The 23,994-nt window shown below is 37.8% G+C and overlaps 1 protein-coding gene and 2 long non-coding RNA genes across 3 annotated transcripts in view; 1 reads left to right on the plus strand and 2 right to left on the minus strand.

Annotated features, from left to right (window-relative positions):
* The first annotated feature begins 1,628 nt into the window (after window positions 1-1,628).
* On the plus strand, window positions 1,629-8,741 carry LOC117305301. The gene is made up of 3 exons (XR_004520662.1): window positions 1,629-1,950; window positions 3,691-3,839; window positions 7,971-8,741. It is a non-coding gene; the product is annotated as an uncharacterized LOC117305301 (long non-coding RNA).
* Window positions 8,742-13,575: 4,834 nt separating this feature from the next.
* LOC117305435 lies at window positions 13,576-20,436 on the minus strand. Its single transcript, XR_004520673.1, has 4 exons — window positions 20,271-20,436; window positions 18,243-18,395; window positions 17,089-17,251; window positions 13,576-14,537 (listed from the first exon to the last, which is right to left on the minus strand). It is a non-coding gene; the product is annotated as an uncharacterized LOC117305435 (long non-coding RNA).
* Window positions 20,437-22,509: 2,073 nt separating this feature from the next.
* LOC117305438 (nitric oxide synthase-interacting protein-like) overlaps window positions 22,510-23,994 on the minus strand; it is a 29,014-nt gene continuing 27,529 nt past the window's right edge. The window contains exons 7-8 of the mRNA XM_033790307.1: window positions 23,615-23,723; window positions 22,510-22,734 (exon numbers count right to left, since the gene is read on the minus strand). Of these exons, the coding sequence (XP_033646198.1) occupies window positions 22,657-22,734; window positions 23,615-23,723 (187 nt within the window). The 3' untranslated portion in view covers window positions 22,510-22,656. The remainder of the gene's footprint in view (window positions 22,735-23,614; window positions 23,724-23,994) is intronic.

Consider the following 23,994-nt stretch of genomic DNA (forward strand, 5'->3'; position numbering starts at 1 on the left):
GCACACAGAGAAAAACAAACACAAAGGATTTTCGGACATAACAATGGAGGTCTATTATTTCCAACAAATGATGATTAAAGGCACTGGACACCTTTGGTAATAATTGTCAAAGATCAGTCATCTAACTTGGAGTATCTCAACATTATGAAAATAAAAACAAACCTGTAAAACTTTGAGCTCAGTTTGGTTGTCGGAGTTGCAAGTGAATAATGAAAGAAAAAACTCCCCATTCGCACAAGCTGTGGTCTTTCAGATGTTGAATTCGAGACCTCAGGTGAGGTCGCAAATTCAATTCATTGACAAAAATGTGAAAGTACACGTTCTTCTTTCTCAAAAATTACCTTAGTTTAGAGAGAAACGTTTTTCATAATGTTTAAACTATAGCTCTCCCTTGCTCGTTACCAAGTAAGTTTTTATGCTAACAATTATTTTTTAGTAACACTATTGTTTTGTTTTTGGTAATTATTATGGTCCACTTCCTTTAAAAGTCATGAAGTCTGCCTCAGAATTCATCCAATGGGTAGTGTTTATTGTGTGTGGTATTGTATTCGTTTTTTTCCCATTAGTGGTCTCAACAAGTTGTTTTGTTCTCACTAGAAATAGGCAAGTCCAGCACAGACCTACCCAAAGCCCTGCATTTTGAATAAAAATTAATCAAAAATCCTTTTGAAAAAAGAAAAAAGTGAATTATGAAGAAATAGGACCAAAGTTAATACAGGAACTTTATCTCACGATGCATCGAAATAACGAAGCAATGAAGAGGGATTGTTTGGGTGTATTTTATTCATTACTACGCGAGCAAAGTTCAAAGCGGTATTACAGGCATTGAGATGGCACTGGCTGATTTGTATCAGTTTATGACAGAAACAAAAAGGTGACCCGTCTATAAAGTTGTTCAAATAATTATGTAATTATTTTCCCAGCCGTCGATTTTGTTAAGGTCTGCATGCTGCAGTGTAGGGTTGGGACTCGTCCTAAGTCCTAAGATTAGTCTTAAGTTAGGAAGAGTTTTGTGAAATCGACGGCAGATGACTAGTGTAGTGTCTGCCTGCCAGAAAGGACCACCAATGTAAAAAGTTCACTTTTTTTTTCAATAAAGGTCACCTTGTCTAGCTCTTTTATCCCACCTAAGACAACTTTAAAAAAAACAAAATATTGGGTAAAACAATGGGTAAACTTTTATAGGGGGTCGAATTTATTTTTTTAACAACTCTTCAATCATAAAAATACCCTTAAAATGCATATATTGGGTGCGGGAAACTCTTTCTCTTTTAGTTACCTCCCAAAACCCCATTATTAAGTTGAACGCTGGGGGCGCTGTCTTCAATTGTGGCAATATTTGTTCGCCGAAGAGGGCGCTGTCGTAAATTTCGTTTAAAAATAGTTTTACATCACTAGAGGGCGCTGTCTTTAAATCGTGTAATTATTTTTTTTGTTCAACCGAGAGGGCGCTGTTCCGTCCCAAGTTTGGCTATCGGCCCAACTGTAGTTTGGACAGGTCCCCCGACTTGAGGGTTACAGTTGGGCCCCAACTGTAGTCCGGCACTCCAACTGTAGTTGGGACCGCCCATAAAACTCTATGCAACACTGGCTGTATAGCCTCCACACAAAATTCAGTCTGAAACCAAATGAAAAATGATACATAAAACAAAACCAGCAATTTATTGACTCATGATGTGTGGTGTTTAGAAAAAAATCAACAATTTTGGCTGCACACATTAATTTTATAATGGAGTTAATAGGAATGCACCCTGTTCGCTGCTATCCCTCCCAATTACCACTGACCCAACTCTAGTTGGGACACCCAAACTCGAACACTCAAGCTGGGACTAGCGATTGCCAAGTTCGGATGGGGCGGAAATTGCGCATGTGTGCACTGTATAATCTTCGTAAACATGTCGTCTGCTCAAGATGGATTTAAAATCAGAATGTTTTCATCATAAAAGATCGGTAAGTAAGGATTTGTTGGTTTAGTGTATTGTTAATTTCATCTAGGAATAGCTGGTAGATTCGTGGTGTGTATCTAGATGGTACAGGTAGCACCCTTTTTAAAGTGGGATTCAAAAAAGAACTTGTTGTGGGTTCGAATTAGTTTGGACACTTTGAATTGGTTGGCTAATTGGAGTTGTGTACATTGTTTATGTTATACTTGTTTTGACTTATATATGATGATGATGGACGGGACAGTCGCAATTTTGAGTAATTAGTCATGGTTCTAAGTTTAGCCCTCAACCTTACCTAGTAGGGACCATGAATGAGCGATCATAAATAGCAACTTAGCTTGTTGATGTTGGTGAAGCAGATCACATAAACGTACTGCTAGCTGGCAATGTTGATATTGTTCAATTGTTTGCACTGTCTGACTCGGTGAGTGATATTGTATTTGACACTCACGCTTTCTTATAATGTACCTGTACAAAAACACCAAACATTGAAAGTGTGTGTGCATCACTCACAGCCACCAACTATCCAAATGTCAAAGAATAAAGTTTCCTTACCTCACTAATGAGCCGATTCTTGACGTCAATATGCAAGGGTTAACGGTTGTCTAGCATGTCTAGTGATAAGGCTGCATGACTGGCAATCACACGGTTGTAGGTTTGAATCCTATCTAGCCCACCTTGTTGAGCTGTAAGGGCTCCGCTTTTAACATCGGTAATGGTGACAGTGATGAGACCGATGTTAAAAGCGGAGCCATTACAGCTCAACAAGGTGGGCTTAATTCTACCAAGCTTATCGCTGATTTCAAAATGACTAGAGTAAGTTGTGTTGCCTAGTTACTGAATCACAGTTTCTTGATTTGTGCAATGCATAATCATGTTGGAAACCAATGTTTGTATGAGATAGATTGGCTGTTGCTAGGTTGGTGTTTATATCCAGACCCCTTGTGGGAGTTTGTCGAGTCCCCTTCACCAAGGCACCAAGGCATTTTCTTCTTGGATGATGAAATTGCAAATTTGTACTGGAGCATTTCAAGGGCACCAAGGCAATGACCAGGGGACACGGAGGCAATCGCCTTCGTTGCCTCCGTGAAGTATCAGGCCTGCCCCTTGATCGGAGGTGCAATCTAATCAATCAAACAATATACAAAAATAAAGAGAGTATTCGTAGTACATGAATCTGAAGACATTGTTTTAGGAAGTGAAAAGTAGAAGGCCCTGTTCGTTTAGCAGCTCCTACTTCTGACGTGCTGTTGATCTCAGTTCAATCATGGATGAAGAAAAAGTTGTAGAAGTCAAGTCCAAGTTTAAAACAATAACTGTCCTTTAAAAGATAAGATTCAACTTGATGTTTTAAACATATTTTTTACTGAACATTTTTTATAAAAACATCCTAAAAACATCCTAAAAAGTAAAGGCTAAATGGAAAGTATTTAATTTCAGGCCTTGAATTAACTTATTTGCCATGGGGCTCTGTGCTTTTGCTTTCCTGCCGTTTGCAAGGTTTCAAAACAAATTTACATTTTCCTCCTAGAAGTTACCCTCACCTGAGGAAAACTGGTGTACACTTTCAAGAGCAAATTGTTAAAAAATTGTTTGATTTCTTGGACCCGTCTAGGAGACCAGTGGCTACTGCTGAGTTGAAATTGAAATCAATAATACACCCTTAATAATAATAATAAAATGAAAGATCCCATACAACCACTTTTTCACCATTGCAAATTGTTGTTGCATGTTTTCCCCACTGTAGGAATCCTTGAAGTAACCTCGCTGTGTATCGTACATCATTTCATCAGACACGGTTTAAGTCATCACCAACCATCAGCACATCACAAGGAACCCTCAGCAGATGAATGTTTTAATTACACTCTCCACCTCTTGAAATTACCACAAATACTGGTGAGTTACAACTACATTTTCTTCTTATTTATGATGAGTTTGATTGTCAGTGTGTGGATCATGCTGATGAATCCAAGTGCTACCCCCAGTCACGCTGCCTTGTACTTCCATCTCAACCACCCCTTTCCTTTCTTTCTTGAACCGCCCCCAAGATGTACCCCTTCTATTATTAGCCTTGTACTTCCATCCCAACCTCCTTCTTTTCTTTCTTTCTTGAACCGCCCCAAGATGTACCCCTTCTATTATTAGCCTTGTACTTCCATCCCAACCTCCTTCTTTTCTTTCTTTCTTGAACTGCCCCAAGATGTACCCCTTCTATTATTAGCCTTGTACTTCCATCTCAACCACCCCTTTCCTTTCTTTCTTGAACCGCCCCAAGATGTACCCCTTCTATTATTAGCCTTGTACTTCTATCCCAACCTCCTTCTTTTCTTTCTTTCTTGAACCGCCCCAAGATGTACCCCTTCTATCATAGCCTTGTACTTCCATCCCAACCTCCTTCTTTCCTTTCTTTCTGAACCGCCCCAAGATGTACCCCTTCTACTATTAGCCTTGTACTTCTATCCCAACCTCCTTCTTTTCTTTCTTTCTTGAACCGCCCCAAGATGTACCCCTTCTACTATTAGCCTTGTACTTCTATCCCAACCTCCTTCTTTTCTTTCTTTCTGAACCGCCCCAAGATGTACCCCTTCTATTATTAGCCTTGTACTTCCATCCCAACCTCCTTCTTTTCTTTCTTTCTGATCCGCCCAAAGATGTACCCCTTCTACTATTAGCCTTGTACTTCTATCCCAACCTCCTTCTTTTCTTTCTTTCTTGAACCGCCCCAAGATGTACCCCTTCTATTATTAGCCTTGTACTTCTATCCCAACCTCCTTCTTTTCTTTCTTTCTTGAACCGCCCCAAGATGTACCCCTTCTACTATTAGCCTTGTACTTCCATCCCAACCTCCCCCTTTTCTTTCTTCTCTTGAACCCAAGATATATACCCCTTTTACTATTAACCTTGTACTTCCATCCCAACTTCCCATTTTCTTTCAAAGTTCTTGAACCGCCCGCAGATCTAGCCCTTCTTTTACCATGCCTCCCCCTCTACACATCCGTGACTCATCCTCGATCAGCTCATTCAAGACTCAGCTAAAAACACATCTTTTCAGACAATGTTAAAGCGCCTTGAACTGCCAGTGAAAAGTGCTAGGCCTATACACAAATGTTATTTATTGTTATTGACATTATTTTTTTTCTTTCTTGAACCACCCCAAGCTTTACCCATTCTACGATTAAAAACCTTGTACTTCCATCCCAACCTCTCCCTTTTCAGTCCATTTAGAACCGCCCCAAAGACATAACCCTTCAATTATTAGCCTTGTACTTCCATTCCAACCTCCCCTTTTCTTCCCATTTTGAACCGCCCCCAAAACATAACCCTTCTTTTATTAGCCTTGTAATTCCATTGCATCCCAACCTTTCATTTTCTGTCCATCTTGAACCTCCCCCAAGATGTACCCTTCCTCTATTAGGCTTGTACTTCCAACTCAACCTCCCCATTTTCTTTATTTTTTGAACCGCCCCAAGATATACCCCTTCTACTTTTATTAACCTTGTACTTCCATTCCAACCTCCCCCTTTTCTTCCCATCTTGAACCGCCCCCAAGATGTACCCCTTCTAGCCTTGTAACTCCATCCCAACCGCCCCTATTTCTGTCATTCTTGAACCGCCCCCAAGACATAACCCTTCTATTATTAGCCTTGTACTTCCATTCCAACCTCCCCTTTTCTTCCCATTTTGAACCGCCCCCAAAAACATAACCCTTCTTTTATTAGCCTTGTAATTCCATTGCATCCCAACCTTTCATTTTCTTCCCATCTTGAACCGCCCCCAAGATGTACCCCTTCTAGCCTTGTAACTCCATCCCAACCGCCCCTATTTCTGTCATTCTTGAACCGCCCCCAAGACATAACCCTTCTATTATTAGCCTTGCACTTCCATCCCAACCTCCCCCTTTTCAGTCCATCTAGGGGGTTAACAAAAATCAGCAAAAAGAGGCGCCCTCTCAATATTTGGCTTTTAAAAGCCTTGTACAGTCCCAACATCCCACTTTTCTGTCATCTTGAACCGCCCCAAGATGTTCCTTCATCTATTACCAGCCTACACATGTGTATTAGTCCCACTTTTGTGAAACAAATAAACAACTCATACATTTTCTGCTCAATTCCATTTTAGTTTTATTCAAAAAAGCATCTGTCACAAGAGCAAAAACTGGGTCCTACTACTTGCCGTCAACTCGCCGTCAACTCACTTGCGCCGTCAACTCGCCGTCAACTCCTCCAATATACATTTAAAATCCACAAAAGAAGCATAGAACTGTAAAGTATCAGCTCAAAGAGCATTCGCGTAAGTTTTAGGTCATATTTCGGAATAAAAATTGTTTTTTTTTTCTCGTGAAAAAAAATTCTCGAAGCCAAAAAACTGTCGGCCGCCATCTTGCTTTTTCACAATGATTAGTCTTGGCCCAAGATGTCAATGATTGGTACTTTTTTTTTATCAACACAAAGTCGTTTTTGTGAATGAATTTGTACCGAAAACCATGAGAAATATGTAGTTTAGCCCAGACTTAACACTTCCGTGCCCCCTTTTTATAGATTTTTCATGTAAATTTAATGAGTTGACGGCACGAAAATGAGTTGATGGCGAGTTGACGGCAAGTCGGCGAGTTGACGGCAAGTAGTAGGACCGCAAAAACTTAAATTAAAAAAACTAAAAAGTACATTTAAGTAAACCCTTTACTTGAATTGACATTGATTTAAAAACTTTTACACTATTCTACTTCAGAGATTATTGCATCGAATTCAGCTGCTCTCATATAAGATATGAAATTGTCAAGATGTACCCCTTTCTGCTTTTAGCCTTGTACTTCCATCCCAACCTCCCCCTTTTCCTTCCATCTTGAACCACCCCAAGCTTTACCCTTCTACTATTAGCCTTGTACTTCCATCCCAACCTCCCCTTTTCTTATCATCTTGAACCGCCCCCAAAATATACCCCTTCTATTTAAAGCCTTGTACCTCCATCCCAACCTCCCCCTTTTCTTTCCATCTTGAACCGCCCCCAAGATGTACCCTTTCTTTCCATTAGTCTTGTACTTCAATCTCAACCTCCCCCTTTTCTTTTCATCTTGAACCGTCCCCTTTCTGCTTTTAGCCTTGTACTTCCGTCCCAACCTCCCCCTTGTTTTTCCATCTTAAACCGCCCCCAAGATACCCCTTCTGCTATTAGCCTTGTACTTCCATCCCAACCTCCCCTTTTCTTATCATCTTGAACCGCCCCCAAAATATACCCCTTCTATTTAAAGCTTTGTACTTCCATCCCAACCTCCCCCTTTTCTTTCCATCTTGAACCGCCCCCAAGATAACCCTTCAACTTTTAGGGCCCCCCCCAAAAAAAAAAAAAATGTTTATGAGCAGCCTCACTTTTTCCTAAGTTTCTTTTTTTCAAAATGGTTGTCCAACACATTTTTTTAAAGACAACCAGGCTATTTTCTCAACCCAAACAAATTTCTCGTCTCAGATCGTTAAAAATTTTTTTTTGTTTGCGTTAAGAAAAAAGCGGGATCCTCACAATCTTTTTATTTTTACTTGGCCTTAGCCTTGTACAATCCACTACAACCTCCCCTTTTTCAATCTTAAACCGCCCCTAAGATGTAACCCCCCCCCCATCTATTACCAGCCTACACTATGTGTATAACTTAATAAATAATGTTATGAAACAAATAAACAACTCATTTGCTTTCTGTTCAATTTCATATTAGTTTTATTTATTTACTTCAATAGTCAAAGTGCAACTGTCACAATTTTTTTATAAAACAAACTTTAAAAGTAAAGTTCTAAGTTGGTAGACATAGATTAAACTTTTAACAATTTTACTTCAGAGACTGTTGGTTTGAATTCAGCTGCTCAATAGTGGGATAGGAAATTTGTTATCAAACATTTTATACACATTTTAAAAAGTAAAATAAATAGGCCAGTACACTATTTGTTTGAAATTAAGGTTAAATTTAGACACAGACCATCAAATTTGATCGATGGATATTATAATTCATAGAATTGTTTATTCTTTTATTCCTGTGTACAGGTTCATTAAGATGATGAGGAGCAGCAGTTTCCTCACAAGAGATGCACCAGGGCTTTGATGAGAACACTTAGATTGCAACTTCATCATGACTTCAAACACTTCATCATCTCTACTACAAGCTTCTCGTACTTCAACTCTGTGAATTATTCAATACTAGGATATTAAGGTAGGCTTTTTGTTTTGTGTATGAATTGTAAAAAGGTCTGTTTACAAATAAACACTATGACAGTGCAGCACTGTGACTTCACCATCAATGTACTTAAAGGGCCTTGTCACACAAGTCAATTTTGAGTCAACTACTCCAGTGCACACAAACAAAAAAACACTTTGATATCAAAGTACTTTTTCAATCATGGCCTCACTATACATTTACCTCTAATGAGTGTCTGTGAAAATTCAGATGGCAATGTTGTTTTCTTAGTGGGCATTGCCTGAAAGTGGTTGCCTATAAATTGCATCATGGGACATGGACCTTTTGCATTTATTGCAGTCCAGTCCCCCAACCGGTGAGGCAGTAGCGGGGTATGGCTATTGGCTTGGTCAATTTGCCTCTGAAATCTTTTTACAATCCAAATAAATTGTTAAAAAAATGAGATGAAGCACAATTGATGAAGTCGTACATTTTGTAAACAGACCTTTACTAATATACAGTCCATTTATTGTGACTGTTGATGTAAGGTTCTATCGATTGGTACTGGCGGGAGAATAATAATCTTTAAAGGTACTTAAAGACACTGGACACTAGTGGTAATTGTCAAAGACCAGTCTCACTTGGTGTATCTAAACATATGCATTTAAAATAACAAACTTGTGAAAATCTGAGCATGATTGGTCGTCAAAGTTGCGAGATAATAATGAAAGAAAAAACACTCTGTGTCACACGAAGTTGTGTGCTTTCAGATGCTTGATTTCGAGACCTCAAAATCTAATTCCGAGGTCGCGAAATCAAATACGTGGAAAATTACTTCTTTCTCGAAAAACTACGTCACTTCAGAGGGAGCCCAGGCTGTTCCCACAATGTTTTATACTATCAACAGCTTCCCATTACTTGATTTGATGCTAATAATTATTTTGAGTAATTACCAATAGTGTCCATTGCCTTTAAAAGTGACAAAAATTGCTGGCAGAAGAATATTTAAAGTTACATTATGCCATTTTGCTGGCAAAGCTTAAGACACAACAATCAACTCATCTGCAGAAAGCAAACAATGAGTTTCAATGGCCACATTTCTTATACTTGTGCTATGCTTCACAATATGTGTTGCTGGAATTACTCTAACTCAGTCATGAATGTGTCTTAATTAATTTTCTTGGAGAATGTTACTTTCCTACAAACACCTTAAATGTTTGGGTTAATCGAACTCTCCAGCTTAGTTTTTTCATAGCGTTGCCAATTAAAGTTGAATCATGCTGAGGGGTTTCTGTCGGGAGTACTTCTCCTGGAGTTCTTCTGCCAGCACATATCTATAAAATAATGGAAAGAAAATTAATTAGTATGAGTAGAATACAATCATGTATCTATGTGATGCTTAAGTGGCTCACAGGTATGGGTGTGTGACGTAGCTTTGTCAAATAATTTGGGGTTGAACAAAGACAAACTGAAAGAGCAGGGTTTGAACCAAGGGCCTATGGATTAAATTATGCCGACGCACAACTAAGCTATACAGCCCTATGTTGGCGGTCTCCCTATTTAAACTTTGTCAATATTTTGGCTTGGGGTGCCTGTTCTTGTTTCAACCCAAAATTATTTCAATTTATAAGACGATCAGTCTTCTTGTTCACCTATAAGCGTGTCGTAATTCGCATTGCCTTTCCTGTAACATTTATACGCAGAGACTGTGAATGTATTATTTAGGAATCGTATAAACTTAAATTGATTGATCACCAATGTCAAGAAACTTGCTTTGGGATTACTCGTGACAATCACAACTTCATTGCTTTTGAAATCAGCAAGTTCATTGACATCCTCCTGTTTCAGTTAACACAAATGACCTAAAGTACTTTCACATCGAGCTTATATTGATTGCGACAATCAACACGTAAGTAAGAATGATTTATGGGAGAAAGAATTTACTATCTGAAACATAATAAACTGTCAGATTAAAACACGTTATTTGTTGTTGTTGATGTTGATGCATTGTAGCTGAGCGGACTCAAGCTCTGTTGACGTTTCTATTCAGCAGAGTGTGGGTTCGAATCCCAGTCGTGACACTTATGTCCTAAAGCAAGAGACTTAATAACCATTATTGATGCGACCTTCGGATTTGGGGGAGGGCTCGTTAAGCCATCGGTTCTGTGTGCTGTGTTATGCACGTAAAAGAAATTGGTGCACATATCGAAAAGAGAAGGGGTTGGCCCCAATATTCCTGGTCTTACGCAGGCTGCATACTGCATCATAGCACCATGTTAAGGAACTGTTCTTATACTTAAAGCTCCACAACAGGAACGGTTTGAGCATCACTGATGGGTATGAGCGCTATAGGAAACCACTATTATTGTTACCATGTAAAAACTAGGAGTGCCCTTTCATTTTTGTGTGTTTGCCTACATGTAGAGATGAAAAGTTGCAATTAGTTTCTCGTAGTTTAAAACAAGTGGCATAACCAGAGGGGGCCCTCAATTTGTCCCCCAAATGAGACGATAGACTTTGGGACAAGTCGTTGTCTGTTGCGGTGAAAGCGAACTCTGGCGTAACCATCTTGCAATACTGCTGCTTTGCGAGAGCCTCTACTGCTCTCTCATAACAACTGCTTTTATGAAAAATCAAAATCAAATGTTCTCCTCAATGATGTCTTTGCCCAACTTGCCACCCCTCCCCCCCTCCCCCCCTCCCTCCCCAATCCCTGGTTACACCAGAAACGTTGTTAACAACTTGGCTACTTAATATTGTTATGAATCTTGTAAATTACTCACAGATAGAAATCCTCTGGTAACGTTTCAGGTGCTCAAAGATCGTGTAAAATGATGTCTTTGCCCCCATTTGCCACCCCTCCCCCCCCCCCCCCCCCCCCCAATCCCTGGTTACACCACAAACGGTGTCAACAACTTGGCTACTTAATATTGTTATGAATCTTGTAAATTACTCACAGATAGAAGTCCTTTGGTTGAGTTTTAGATGCTCAAAGATCGTGTAAAATGATGTCTTTGCCCCAAGATGGTGTAACTGTAAAATGATATCTTTGACCCCACTTGCCACCCCTCCCCCCTCCCTCCCCCCTCCCTGGTTACTCCACAAACGTTGTAAACAACTTGGCTACTCAATATTGTTATGACTCTTGTAAATTACTCACAGTTAGAGATCCTTTGGTAGAGTTTTAGATGCTCAAAGATCGTGTACTTTGTACTCAAATGCTCAGGACATGTTGTTTACATATGGCAACCGTCTATGTCTAGTTCCCAGTCTCTAAGAAGTGGTAATACAGGTAGTGATGGGTGTCTGACTATTTTTTTCTTTAATATTTACTGGGAAAATGTACGTGAATAAGTGTTCGTTTTCAGAGTTTTTTCGTTGAAAATGAGTTATTTTTGAATCGCAATGTATGTAAACTGATTTAATTGTCTTAGGATTGGTAAAAAAAGGTACAAGAATTGGAAATTATGTACGAAAATGCGTTAGGTGTAGTACGTATTGTTATTGTAAGTTGAACCGTAGGCCTATACACATTGTTAAAGCCAATTAAGTTGCATTTAAAGGCCGTTTTTTGAGTTAAGTTGTACATTTTGGATGAATTTTGAAGAGGAAATGTTTGGATTGATGTAATACAACGGTGTAAGCAGTGTGAAGGTGTATAGAAGTATTTTGGGACGTTTTAGTGATGTAAATCGTTCAAAAATTATGAGTTTCACGACTTTTTGCACTTAGAATTTTTTTTTTTTTCACCGATTTGCCCCAAAATTAACGAGCGTACGTTTCAAGCGATTTTAAGAAAATGATTTACCAAAAATGCGTAAAAAATACAAGTTTTTGGTAAAAAAATATTTTCTAACAACTTTTTTCACCAAAATTAACGAGCGTGCGTTTCAGGCGATTTTAATTTTTTCATAGACCGTTAAAAAAAAAATTAACGGTCTTTTTTTTTTTTTTTTTTCCCAAAAATCGAAAAATATGAAAAAATTCTTGCCTCCCTCTCCCCCTCTCTTCCCGGTGCCGCCTCCCCCTCTCTCTCTGGTCCCGGTGTCGTCCCCTCCTCGTGGTGCCGCCTCCGTGTTGACTCCTGCTGCTGCGTCTCCTCTCCGTGCGTCAAGACCTGTACATGTTCCTGTGGAAGAAACGTGGGTTATTTCTTTATTTCGCTTACCTCATGGTCCGTGCCGGGGCTCGAACCTCTCATCTTGTCCTCGCGAAACTGTAACCTTAACCACTAGGCCACAACGATGACTGTACAGATCATACATTTTTTGGAGTGATGAACATTACACAACCACGTATGTATAGCATTGCGTTATATAGTTTACGGGAATAAATAATTAAATAGCCCCCTCTGTTGGTTAAAAATAAATTAAATAGCCCCCTCTGTTGGTCAAAATTGTCCAGTGTGTAATAAAAAAAACTTGTTGCTGTTGTTAATGAGAAAAAAAAAAGTTTTTGCCAATCAGTTATTTGAGTCCGATTTTGTATAAATAAAGTTTACCCTTTCATATTTCTATAATTAAACCCAAATATTTTAACCAACCATTTTAAAGTAAAATATATTAAAACAAAGACGATTACAAATATAAGAACACATGACACATTTTTCTTTACTAAATCCTCTCATTTTTTATTGGAACATAATTTAAAATAAATGATAATAATAATATCTTTTAACAATAATAATAATAGACAAATTTTAATACAAATTATTTATCAAAATAACACTCAAATAAATTAAGAGATAAAATTCGCAAATAAAGTAGTACAGTAGGACAATCTATTAAACAAGGATGGCTCTATTGAGGCCAGAGAATTTTTTACAACACTGATGATGGAAACTCACAATAAAAGTGAAAGAAATAAAAATACCATAAATTTAGATAGATCTATGATAATATAATCTATCCTCTCGATAGAGTGTCCTGCCTTCAAATTACAAGTACTTAAATACTCAGATTTCTAATTCCAACATTACAGAAGTTTTTTTTGGCTAGAAAGTTAGTTTCTAAAAAATAAGCATAATTTTCAACATGTAAAAACGTTAACTTAATTTTAGGGGTAACAACCGATTATGTAGACCTTTCAAGATATTTCCAAACATGTTTCTTCAAAATCAGTATGTTTTCAAACTAAATTTAAAAGATGATTTTTTTATCCTGCAATCCTGTATCATACCTTCAAAGGCACTGGACACGTTTGGTTATTGTCAAAGACCAGTTGTCTCACTTGATGTACCTCAACTTATGCATAAAATAACAAACCTGAAAATTTGAGCTCAATTGGTAGTTGAATATGCGAGAGAATAATGAAAGAAAAATGCCCTTGTTGCGCATAAGTTGTGTTCTTTCAGATGCTTGATTTTGGGATCTCAAAATCTAATTCTGAGGTCTCGAAATCAGATTCAAATATTTAAGTGGAAAATGTTTCTTTCTTGAAAACTATGTACTTCAGAGGGAGCCTAACCATTATTTTGAGTAATTACCAATAGTGTCCAGTGCCTTTAACTTTCAGTTTATTGAAAGATAACTTTTAACCAAATTTATTGGTGGTCACACTCGAGCCAAACGAAATGATAGTTATGTTTCCTTTTACATGTACATTGGAAATAAATGGGTAGTTTTCAGTTGGGCCACACAGAAATTTAATCACGTTTCCTATCACACTGAATTTAGGTAAAATTTGGGCAACATTTGTCTTAATATTTTGGCTAAACAGAAATTAAGTCATGTTTTTTTTTCCTATTACAATGAAAAATTTGTAGGCAGGAAGTCTGGGCATATCAAAAATATAGTCATGTTTCCTCACAAAAAGGGTGAGCACACAGGTAGGCAATGCTTTTAGAAGTTTTATCCTGTAACACTGAAAACAAGGCGAGTACAACAACTTGCTAGGTGTTGCTAAAGTGGTCAACAAGTAGGGTGGATAGGTAGGCGATATTTCTATTTGCAATATTTGTTTTCCACAAATGTCAGGTTTGACTGACAGTCCGTCTGAGTTCATTTAATTTCTGCACTCAATTGTAAAAGTCAATGAATGACCAAATAGTTTTATTTTGTATAATAATTCCAGTCAGCAGTTATTTTGCATAATAATACCAATCAGCACTATTTAAATGATTTTAAGCATGCATTGCCACAAACCTGTTACCCATATTCAGTTTAATAGGAAACATTATTATATTTTTGTTTGGCCCATCTTTACTTTTCCTTACTCCCAAAATAATCCTTCAAATTTACAAAGTAGGTTTCTTACTCAGCCTTGGATTCTACACCCTTGATAGCATCAGCGAAACCTAAACGGTTGTCCACTCGATCAAATTTGGAGTAGTATTTGCCAATGAAGATGTCACCAAGGATCCAAAGAGCGCCAAGGGGTTTAAGAAAGTCCATTCTGATGAATCCACTCACTCAAAGTGTCTCTCCCCTCTCAGACTCCTAAAAAGCACGATAAGGAGAAGATTACAAACTCCAGAAGCTGACCCAAGAGTAAAGGCCAAAGTAAAAACCAACTCTTTTCAGAGCCACTATGGCTACTCAAACAAATTTATAAAGTCTCACCAACTAAATATATTAGTTTCTTAAGACATCTGTGCAAGAATACAAAATGTCATCAGCCAACAAAAATTAATCAACAGTTTCTTCAGTTTGGCCAAACAAAAATATAATCATGTTTACTATTACATTCATTTTATGTAACAGATGGGCAATATTTCTTTTAAAAATGTGGCCAAACCAAAATTAAGTTATATTACCCACTATGGAAATTGGCAGGTAAATAGTTAGAGCCAAACAAAAATATGGGATTGTTTTCAAAGTTATGTCATCATCAGCTAAACAAATTAATCAACAGTTTCTTGGGGTAAAAATATACACTTTAAAGGTAGAGGTGATGGTTACACAACTAACCCTAATCCTAACCCTATCCCTAGGAATAGGGTTTGGGATAGGGTTTAAATTTTGTAGGATTCTTACTATACTACCATTGCCACCAACTTTACCAGCCATACAAAATAGTAGACTTTCAGATGGATGCAAAATACAACTTTTTTTAAGGTCATTACAATACAAGTATGAGTTCACCATTCAAATTGGTATTTTTGGATGGGATGAATTGTTTGGGTCTAAAATTCACACAAAAGTTAACACAAAAGTACTGCCTTAACAAACATTGGACACATTTGGTATATTATTCAGAGCAGTATTCTCACTTTGTGTATCCCAACATTTTGCATAAAGTATCAATCTGAGAAAGGCATTAGGCCTGAATTATTTCTCAATTTCAAATATTTTACTAAGAAATTCCCTCTTTCTCAAAACCTATGTTAGGCCTACTTTAGGGGGAGTTGTTTCTCACAATCAACAAAACACGAACAAAACCATAACCCCCCCCCCCCCCCAAAAAAAGATATCCCCCCCCCCTCAAAGAAAAAGTCACCAAAAAGGCCCATAATTTTTTTTTATGAAAACAAGAGTAAAGCCTGCCCCTCTCAAACAAAATTTAAATACAATTAGCCCCCCTAAATAAAAGGGGGGGGTCTGCCCCCTAAACAAAAAGTTTAAAAAATAAAAAAAGGAAAAAAAATCGCTCACCCCAAAATAAAAGCACAAAAAAAACCATAACCCCCCCCCCCAAAAAAAAACATTGGCCCCCTCAAAAAAAGTCCCCCCCCCAAAAAAAAAGGATGAATAAAAAAAAGGGAAGACAATCGTCCATCACAAAAATAAAAACAAAAACAAAACATTACCCCCACCCCCCCCCCCCCCCCCAAAAAAAAAACATCTGCCCGCCTCGAAGAAAAAGTCCCCCAAACGCCCATTAACATCTTTTAATAAAAAAAGGCTGCCCCCGAAACAAAACCCACAAATTGAAAAAGAAAAACCTGCCCCTATAAAAAAAAGTCCACCCCCCCCTAAAAAAATGTTTTAAAAAGTTGAACAAAGTCTGTCCCAAAAATAAAAACACAGAAAAAAAACATCCGCCCCCCCCCACCCCCTCAAAGAAAAAGTCTTCCAAAAAACGCCCTTAACATTTTTTAATGTTAAAAGGGTGCCATCCCCTCTGCCCCCTAAAAAATAGAGGTCTGCCCCCTAAAAAAAATGAAAAAAGGAGAAAAAGTCCGTCCCCAAAATAAAAACACAGAAAAAACAAAGCACAAAAAAGACATCCGCCCCCCCTCACCCTCAAAGTAAAAGTCCCCCCAAAACACCCTAAATAACTTTTAATAAAAAAAATGATGCCCCCTCAAACAAAACCCCTAAAAAAAATTAAAATACAACCTGCCCCCCTTGAAAAAAAAGGGTCAGCCCCCTAAAAAAAATGTAAGAAAAAAAAGGAAAATAGGTCCACCCCAAAAAACCATCCGCCCCACTCAAAGAAATATTCCCGCAAAGCTCTCAATTTTGTTTCAATGAAAAACAGGCTGCCCCCCTCACAAACAAATTTAAATATCATCTGCCGCCCCCCCCCCCAAAAGGACAAAGGTCCGCGATCTTTAAAAGTCCAGCCCCAAAGATAAAAACACAAAAAAGCCACAAAACCCCCCAAAGACAAAACATAAAAAAAAAAAACATCCGCCCCCTCAAAGAATAAGTCCCCCCCAGAATCGACAAAAAGGCTGCCCCCTCAAACAAAACTCGCAAACAAATTTAAAATACAATCTGCCCCTCAAGAAAAAATGTAAAAACAAAGGAAAACAAATCTGCCCCAAAAACATACCCCCCCCCCCCCTCCCTCCAAATAAAAAGTCCACCCAAAACGCCCCCAATTGTTTTTTTTTTTTAAGGCTGCGCCCCTCAAACAATTCCCCCCCCCCCAAAAAAAATAAAAAATACAAATACAAATACAAATATTATAAATTCCTAGTTACGGGCCTGTGAGTATTGACTAAAATGTGTCCAGTGCCATTAACAAGCAAGTTCTAGTGCTCTGATAAATAGTTTTTTTTATGCAGCCATCTAGTGTCCTGAAAGTCTCCATTGGACCTACCTTTACTTTGACGCGATTGACAAGAGGTGCAGCTCCCATCAAGCTTACAAATCTATTCCACGTCAGCTGTTGGCCAAAACAGAGGTTCCTGTGTCGAAGATTGCTTGGCAACCTCAATCGAAGAACTTTCCTAGTGGAGATTTTCTCTGTTCAGCAGTAGACCCTGAAATGGTAAGAAAAATACAAACTTTGACTCCACATTGGGGTAAGGGTTGCAAATTATCAGCATTTATAATTATCAGTTAAATTTACAATAACAAATTCTGATATGAACCTCAAGGGGAAATAAGCTAATTAGGGGCCATTTGAAATAGTCAATGTTGAAAAACAGATGTTTTAATAATTGGTGCGCAATAAAAATAAAGTCGGGATTTCAAAACACTTAAAAAGTTTGTAAGTGGGCGACAGGTACCCTATAATTAGCCAAACAAACATATGTTCTGTTTTTTTGTTACCAGACCTACTCAAAATTACACTGTGAACTTCGCAAGACTTAATTTTTATTTGACCTTTTTAAATATGTAATCCCATAATAATATCATTTCAATAAATGGGATGGTCACCGTGCACCCAATGACCAACCAAGTTTGCATGTGTAAGCTCACAGTCACATGTGGGCTTAGGCAGTGTGTACTTGGTTTGGTATGCCCGCTATACTGTTTACTCAGTACTTTGCCAAGTTCTGTGTAACAGTCACAGAATAACCCTCCAGCAGGGTTCAACCCCATGACGATTAAAAATTGTACAAGATTATTTTATATGTCATCAAATGTAAACATCTCACAGTGCAAGATATTAGTTGTTTATGACTTTACAACTAAATTAGGATATGCAATAACCTCTAGCCAACCTTTTACTCTATACATTGTACCTATGGTGGGGTAAAAATCTGAGCCAATTACTAAACACACATTTAAAGTGTCTACTGCACATGACAGACTTTTCTAGATGTGCGCATAATTAATTAAATCCCGCCCATTCTGGCTGTCCAAATAAACATCCACGATGCACATGAGGGTGACTACCTTGTTCCCAACAGTACCTGATGATCAGACTCTTGTATGTGGACTAAACATTGTGGGGATGAGCATATATTGCATGAGGGCCTTTGTGTTATTCCACTTCCAGGCCTATAACAAAGTTCTCAAGCTTACCAGGTCCATCTTTCACAAGTTTAGGTTTGGTGAGTCCATTGTACTCTGTCAGTCTTAGTCTCTCTGAAGCATTACAAATCAGATAAACTCTGGATGGATCTGTGCGTAGATGCTCTCCTTTATCTTGTTGAAGGCCTTAAGTTGCAAGTTCTCCTTTAAACACAAATAATAAATACATTTGATCAAATCATAAATTACGGTGCTAACAGTGGAGGCAACTTGGTTCATTAAATATCAGGGTTTGTGACTCACAAAGTTTTTATAGGGAAATAAAGTCTAAAAACTGGTCAACATCAGAAATGTTTCAAAAAAAAGAAAATATGTAGAAATTTTTAGAGCAAGGGATATTAAAAGAGAAAATGTATGACTTATTTGCGAACAGGGCTATGAACTTTGATTATAAATACAAATGAGGCTCGATCAAAAAGGCATATTTTGTATTCAGTAAACAAATAGTAAAAAAACAATTTAAAAAGGTATTTGGATGGAAATTGAAATGCAAAGCAAGAAATAAGGGAAGAAGAACTTTTATTAGTATACAACAAAAATATTCACAAAATGGGATTATTTTAAAATACAAGGTTTAAGCATGATATAAGGGAAGAAACTGTTGTTATTATTACACAACAAAAATATGCACAAAATGGAGTTATTTTAAAATACAAGGTTTAAGCAAGAAATAAGGGAAGAAACTGTTGTTATTATTATACCACAAAAATATTCACAAAATGGAGTTTTTTTAAAATACAAGATTTAAGCAAGATATAAGGGAAGAAACTGTTGTTATTATTATACAACAAAAATATGCACAAAATGGAGTTATTTTAAAATACAAGATTTAAGCAAGATATAAGGGAAGAAACTGTTGTTATTATTATACAACAAAAATATGCACAAAATGGAGTTTTTTTTAAATACAATATTTAAGCAAGATATAAGGGAAGAAACTGTTGTTATTATTATACAACAAAAATATGCACAAAATGGAGTTATTTTAAAATAGAAGATTTAGGCAAGAAATAAGGGAAGAAAACTGTTGTTATTATTATACAATTAAATAATCACAAAATGAAATTATTTTCGAAATAAGGGAAGAAACTGTTGTTATTATTATACAACAAAAATATTCACAAAATGAAATTATTTTAAATACAAGATTTAAGCAAGAAATGATGTAGGTACACCTTTAAATAAATTATAACTAAACAGAAATTATTCAAAACAAATACAAGAAGCAAGAAATATTTGTATTATTATTGGTCTATTAAAATTGCAAATAATGGCTTGACAAAAAGCCAAATTTGGGATAAACGTTTTTTAGTAAAAACATTTCAATTAAAGGATGGAATTGAAAGAGAAAGGTTACAAAATCTACAATCAATGTAGGAACACCGATAACTACCAAAATATATGAAAAGGTGAAATCATTAAAAGTACAAGATAAGAAGCAAGAAATAAGGACAGGAAAAAGGGGATAAACCAGAGAGAAGTTGTTATTATTTATTATTCATTATTTGTCTATCTTAGAATTGCAATTATGGCTTGACCATAAAGCAGATTTGAGGATACATTGTAATGTAATAAAAATGCATGGCAAAAGTGATTTCAATATTGTCAGGTCAAATGTTGACACAATTCGCCAAGTGTGTGGTGGGGGAGGGAGGGGGGGGGGGCAACATCTCTGGGGTACAGAATCAAAACTTAACAGGTATTGAAAAACACGAGATACATGTACATGTAATGTGACTCATCATTGTAAGCAAGAAATCAGGACAATCTCTTGCTTGGGTACAAAATCAGTCCCACACCGGCATAGGTCCTACCGGCACCACATGACAGTGCCAGTTATGACTCGTTAGAATAAGGGCATTGTGGAAATATTATGGGGAAATCTAACCACAACAAAGTAGAAGAACATCAATCATTCCTATTCAATCAGAATGTTATGCAATCGACAGACGGCCGGGCAAGAGACATGACTCTTGCTTGGCGTCGTTCATTCAACTTTCAAGATTCAACAAAACTTACTCAAAATGCCGGGTGGTCTGCCTGAAATTTACACCCATTCCCCGGCTGGCTGTTCTCTGTGATTTGATGTGAATTCCCGTGGTGACACTCGCATTCGCAGACGACAGACAGCAAACAGAATATTGATTTAAAAAGAACTGTTTCCATCACAACAATAAAAGCTTTTTTTTCGTTGCAGAAGTCAAAACAACAACCAGCAGTCTTAGTCCCCAATCGTTTTCCATTAGTGCCTGTTTCTTCATACTAATATCTACGTAATAAAAATACTTTAGGTACCATACTAATTCTGTAACTTCTCAAAAGAGGGCGCTGCTTACATTTTGTCGCAATTTTTTGTCGACCCGCTTCAGAAATAATTACGCCCCCCCCCCCCAAAAAAAAAAGAAGTTTAAGAATTTAAATACAAGAACTACATGTATTCATTATTGAGTTAAAACGGCAAAAATCTATGAATTTATCGTCAACAGATGAGTTATCATTTTCCTGGTCCCAATGCTTCCTCCGATACTAAAAAATAATGGAAACAAGATAAAAAGCCTTAAAAAAGGGGCGTGATTCACGGGGCCACCGTCGTTTATATAAAACCACCCCCTCTATGTTTATCGTTCCTTAAATTATTTTCCCCTTTTTGGGGGAGGGGGAAAGGCACTGGAAATTTTGTGGGAGGCGCCCCTCCCCTTCCCTGCCGGCTACGCGCCGCTGCCTGCTTGGGTGACTCCTATACAAGAGATAGGACTAGGTGGTGATCGCAAATTTCGCTAACCCTAGTTTCGAAATGTGTGACCCGCTCCCTGCGCCCAATTTCATGAAACATGCTAAGCAAAATTCTGCCTGACAAAAAAAAATACACAATATTTTGCTAAGCAAAATAAAAAAAGTTAATTGAGTGGTCACAACAATGTCAGTGGGCTGGTAGCCCGTTTCTGTAATGGCAATGTTTTGTCTATGCTTATGTGAGTTTTTGTGCTTACAGGTTTTATAAAATCCTTAGCCTTGGTGTCAGTGTCAACATGACCTAGGGGGCGGGGGGGGGGGGAGGGGGGACACACTGGTTGATGAGTTAGTCTAACTACTTTCAGACCCAGAAATTTCAACGTTCAAGGTTTTTGAAAAGGGGGGGGGGGGAGGGAGCACCAAAAATCAGGGTGGCTGCTTCCCTTTTAAGCATAAACTACAACCTGAAATCTTGAAAAAAAAAGGGAAAAAAAAACATGTTTAGCAGAATAATAAGTTTTTTTAGCCCCGTTTGCTATGCTCTTTTTACTAATGAATTTTAACAAATCTTCGGACAGGATTTGCCAAATGTTTTGAAATATTGATAATTTTTGGACATTTGAAACTAATTTTGCTCGTTGAATATTTTTGTGTGAAGTTTTCCCCTCAACAAAATAAACTCTAGTAAAGAAAATCAAAGGAATTGACTCAAAAAAATTAATTATTCACTACTGACCATGGAACAAATTATCTACATTTTAAAAACCTTTATTTTATTACAGACATTAAAATAATATTTAATTAACACAATTTAAAGGTAAATATTAAACTTGGCTTGCTGTCATAAATGAACAATCTGTGTTTTTCCTCAAATTTAATGTTAAAAATAACAACAAATTATACACATGAGCCTTTTATACACATACTTGTCATGTGTGCATTTATACCATAAATATTCTTTTGATTGGTAAACAGTTTGTAACAGCGAAGTCTATTTTCTTTTTCAAAAACTGCCATATTCTTGAGTCGGCCATTTTAAGTCTTACTCCCTGACTGACAGGGTTTTGGATACACACAATGCTCATGAGAGTAACCAGACTGTTTTTGTCTACTGAGGAATATCTAATAGATGTAATTGAATTGTCAAACAGGCTTAAAGGAACATTACAGAATTGTTTTTTGATAACAAAACAGTTGCTGGCAGTGTAAGAACTTTTTGTAATCCACCATATACATAAACTGACAAGGGTTTAGAAGTTTGAGATCGATCAACCATCTGGATCAGAAGAATGATATTGTGCGCTTTCTGCATGGGGCTAGAAATAATTTCAGAGGGAAATATTTCACTGGGGAGGGGGCGTGGTTCCAGGTCAGGATATCACAAAGAGTTAAGACTAGTCTTATTTAGGACTAGCCTCAAGTTTTTAATATCTCCTAGGACTACTCCTAAATTAGGACTAGTCTTAACTCTTTGTGAAATCAACCATAGGGGCCGATTTCACAAAGATCTAAGATTGATCTTAACTGCAAATCAATCATAGGTGCTTAGTAATGTGTGATGTCACAATACAAATCACCATGGTGATACTGACAACACATCTTACGATGAATCTTAGTGATTTGTGAAATCAGGCCCTGGAGCCGTAGACGTGATTTGTGGCAATCTTAACAATCACGACGCCATCATGACTGGTCTGGCTTTCTTGGCTTCAAGCGAAGACTCTGCAGCACTCGCAAATCCAGTTCCTCCCTGAGCAGTAGAAATAAAAAAAATTAACATTACTAAATACAGACTTTTAGACACTTGTCATTGTAAGGATGTAGGCTTGGGTATCATCCACTAGGAGCCTGGCTGGTAGAGCAGAATACACTAGGAGAGGGCTACTGCCACCAGGGGCAAGTTGCCACCTACTCCTAGGGCTGAAACAGGGTAATCCCCTTCACAGTCTGTAAGGATGAAGGCTTGGGTATCATCCACTAAGAGCCTGACTGGTAGAGCAGAATACACTAGGAAAGGGCTACTGCCACCAGGGGCAAGTTGCCACCTACTCCTGGGGCTGAAACAGGGTTACCCCCTTCACAGTCCGTAAGGATAGGCATGGGTACCATCCACTAGGAGCCTGGCTGGTAGAGCAGAATACACTACCTCCCTAACTTTTTACAAAGCATTTAAGCATAAGTGCCTTACTCATCAAGGGCACAAGTGTCATGGTCAGGATCCAACAAGCACTCTGCTTAAGGTCCCGTGGGCTGAGACATGCCACACACAAAATGAAAAGAAAAAGAAAAAAAGAAAGATATATTTTTAAGTAAGCCATAATTTTTTTGTTTTTTTCTTTCTACGCAAGTTGCCAGACACACAAGGCCTGAAGGCCTCTTCAAGGTGTGGGCTACAATTGTTTTTTCCCAGAGGCTGTTGCCACCTACTCCTAGGGCTGAAACAGGGTTACCCCTTTCACAGTCCATACGGATGTAGGCTTGGGTATCATCAGTCCGAAGCCTGGCCGGTAGAGCAGAAAGCACTACCTCCCTGTGTGACCAAGGATCGCCCCCAAGTTTATGATTCAACCTGGGAAGCGGTAGCCAGGGGCTCACCTGAAGATAGTCTCCGCTATTCGTATAAAACTAACCCTTCTGATTTTGATGATGTCATTCTCCTTCAGTGTGTCTCCTGTGAAGGGGTCTGTCATGTCCTTCTTTATGATTTTCTTGATACAGTCCATTGTGACGACCTTCCCACTTAAAAAAAACAATAGAAAAGTACATACTTAAAGTAGGATTATAAATTTTGCGTGGTGGAAGTACAACTGAGAGAGGTTTGCAGTAACACCATGTGAAAATCTCTTTTGAGTAGTGTTGATTCTGAGAATAACTGGTTGTTAAGGACTCCCACCTTTGTGTACCAACGAGCCCATCCCATCCACCAGTTAATACTTTACAAGGCAGTAAATATTGAAGTGTGAAAGTATGCTGGAAGTGTCGTGGCCGAGCAATTAAAAGAATACGGAAT

This window comes from Asterias rubens, chromosome 22 (assembly GCF_902459465.1).
Source record: "Asterias rubens chromosome 22, eAstRub1.3, whole genome shotgun sequence".
Classification (NCBI taxonomy): domain Eukaryota; kingdom Metazoa; phylum Echinodermata; class Asteroidea; order Forcipulatida; family Asteriidae; genus Asterias; species Asterias rubens.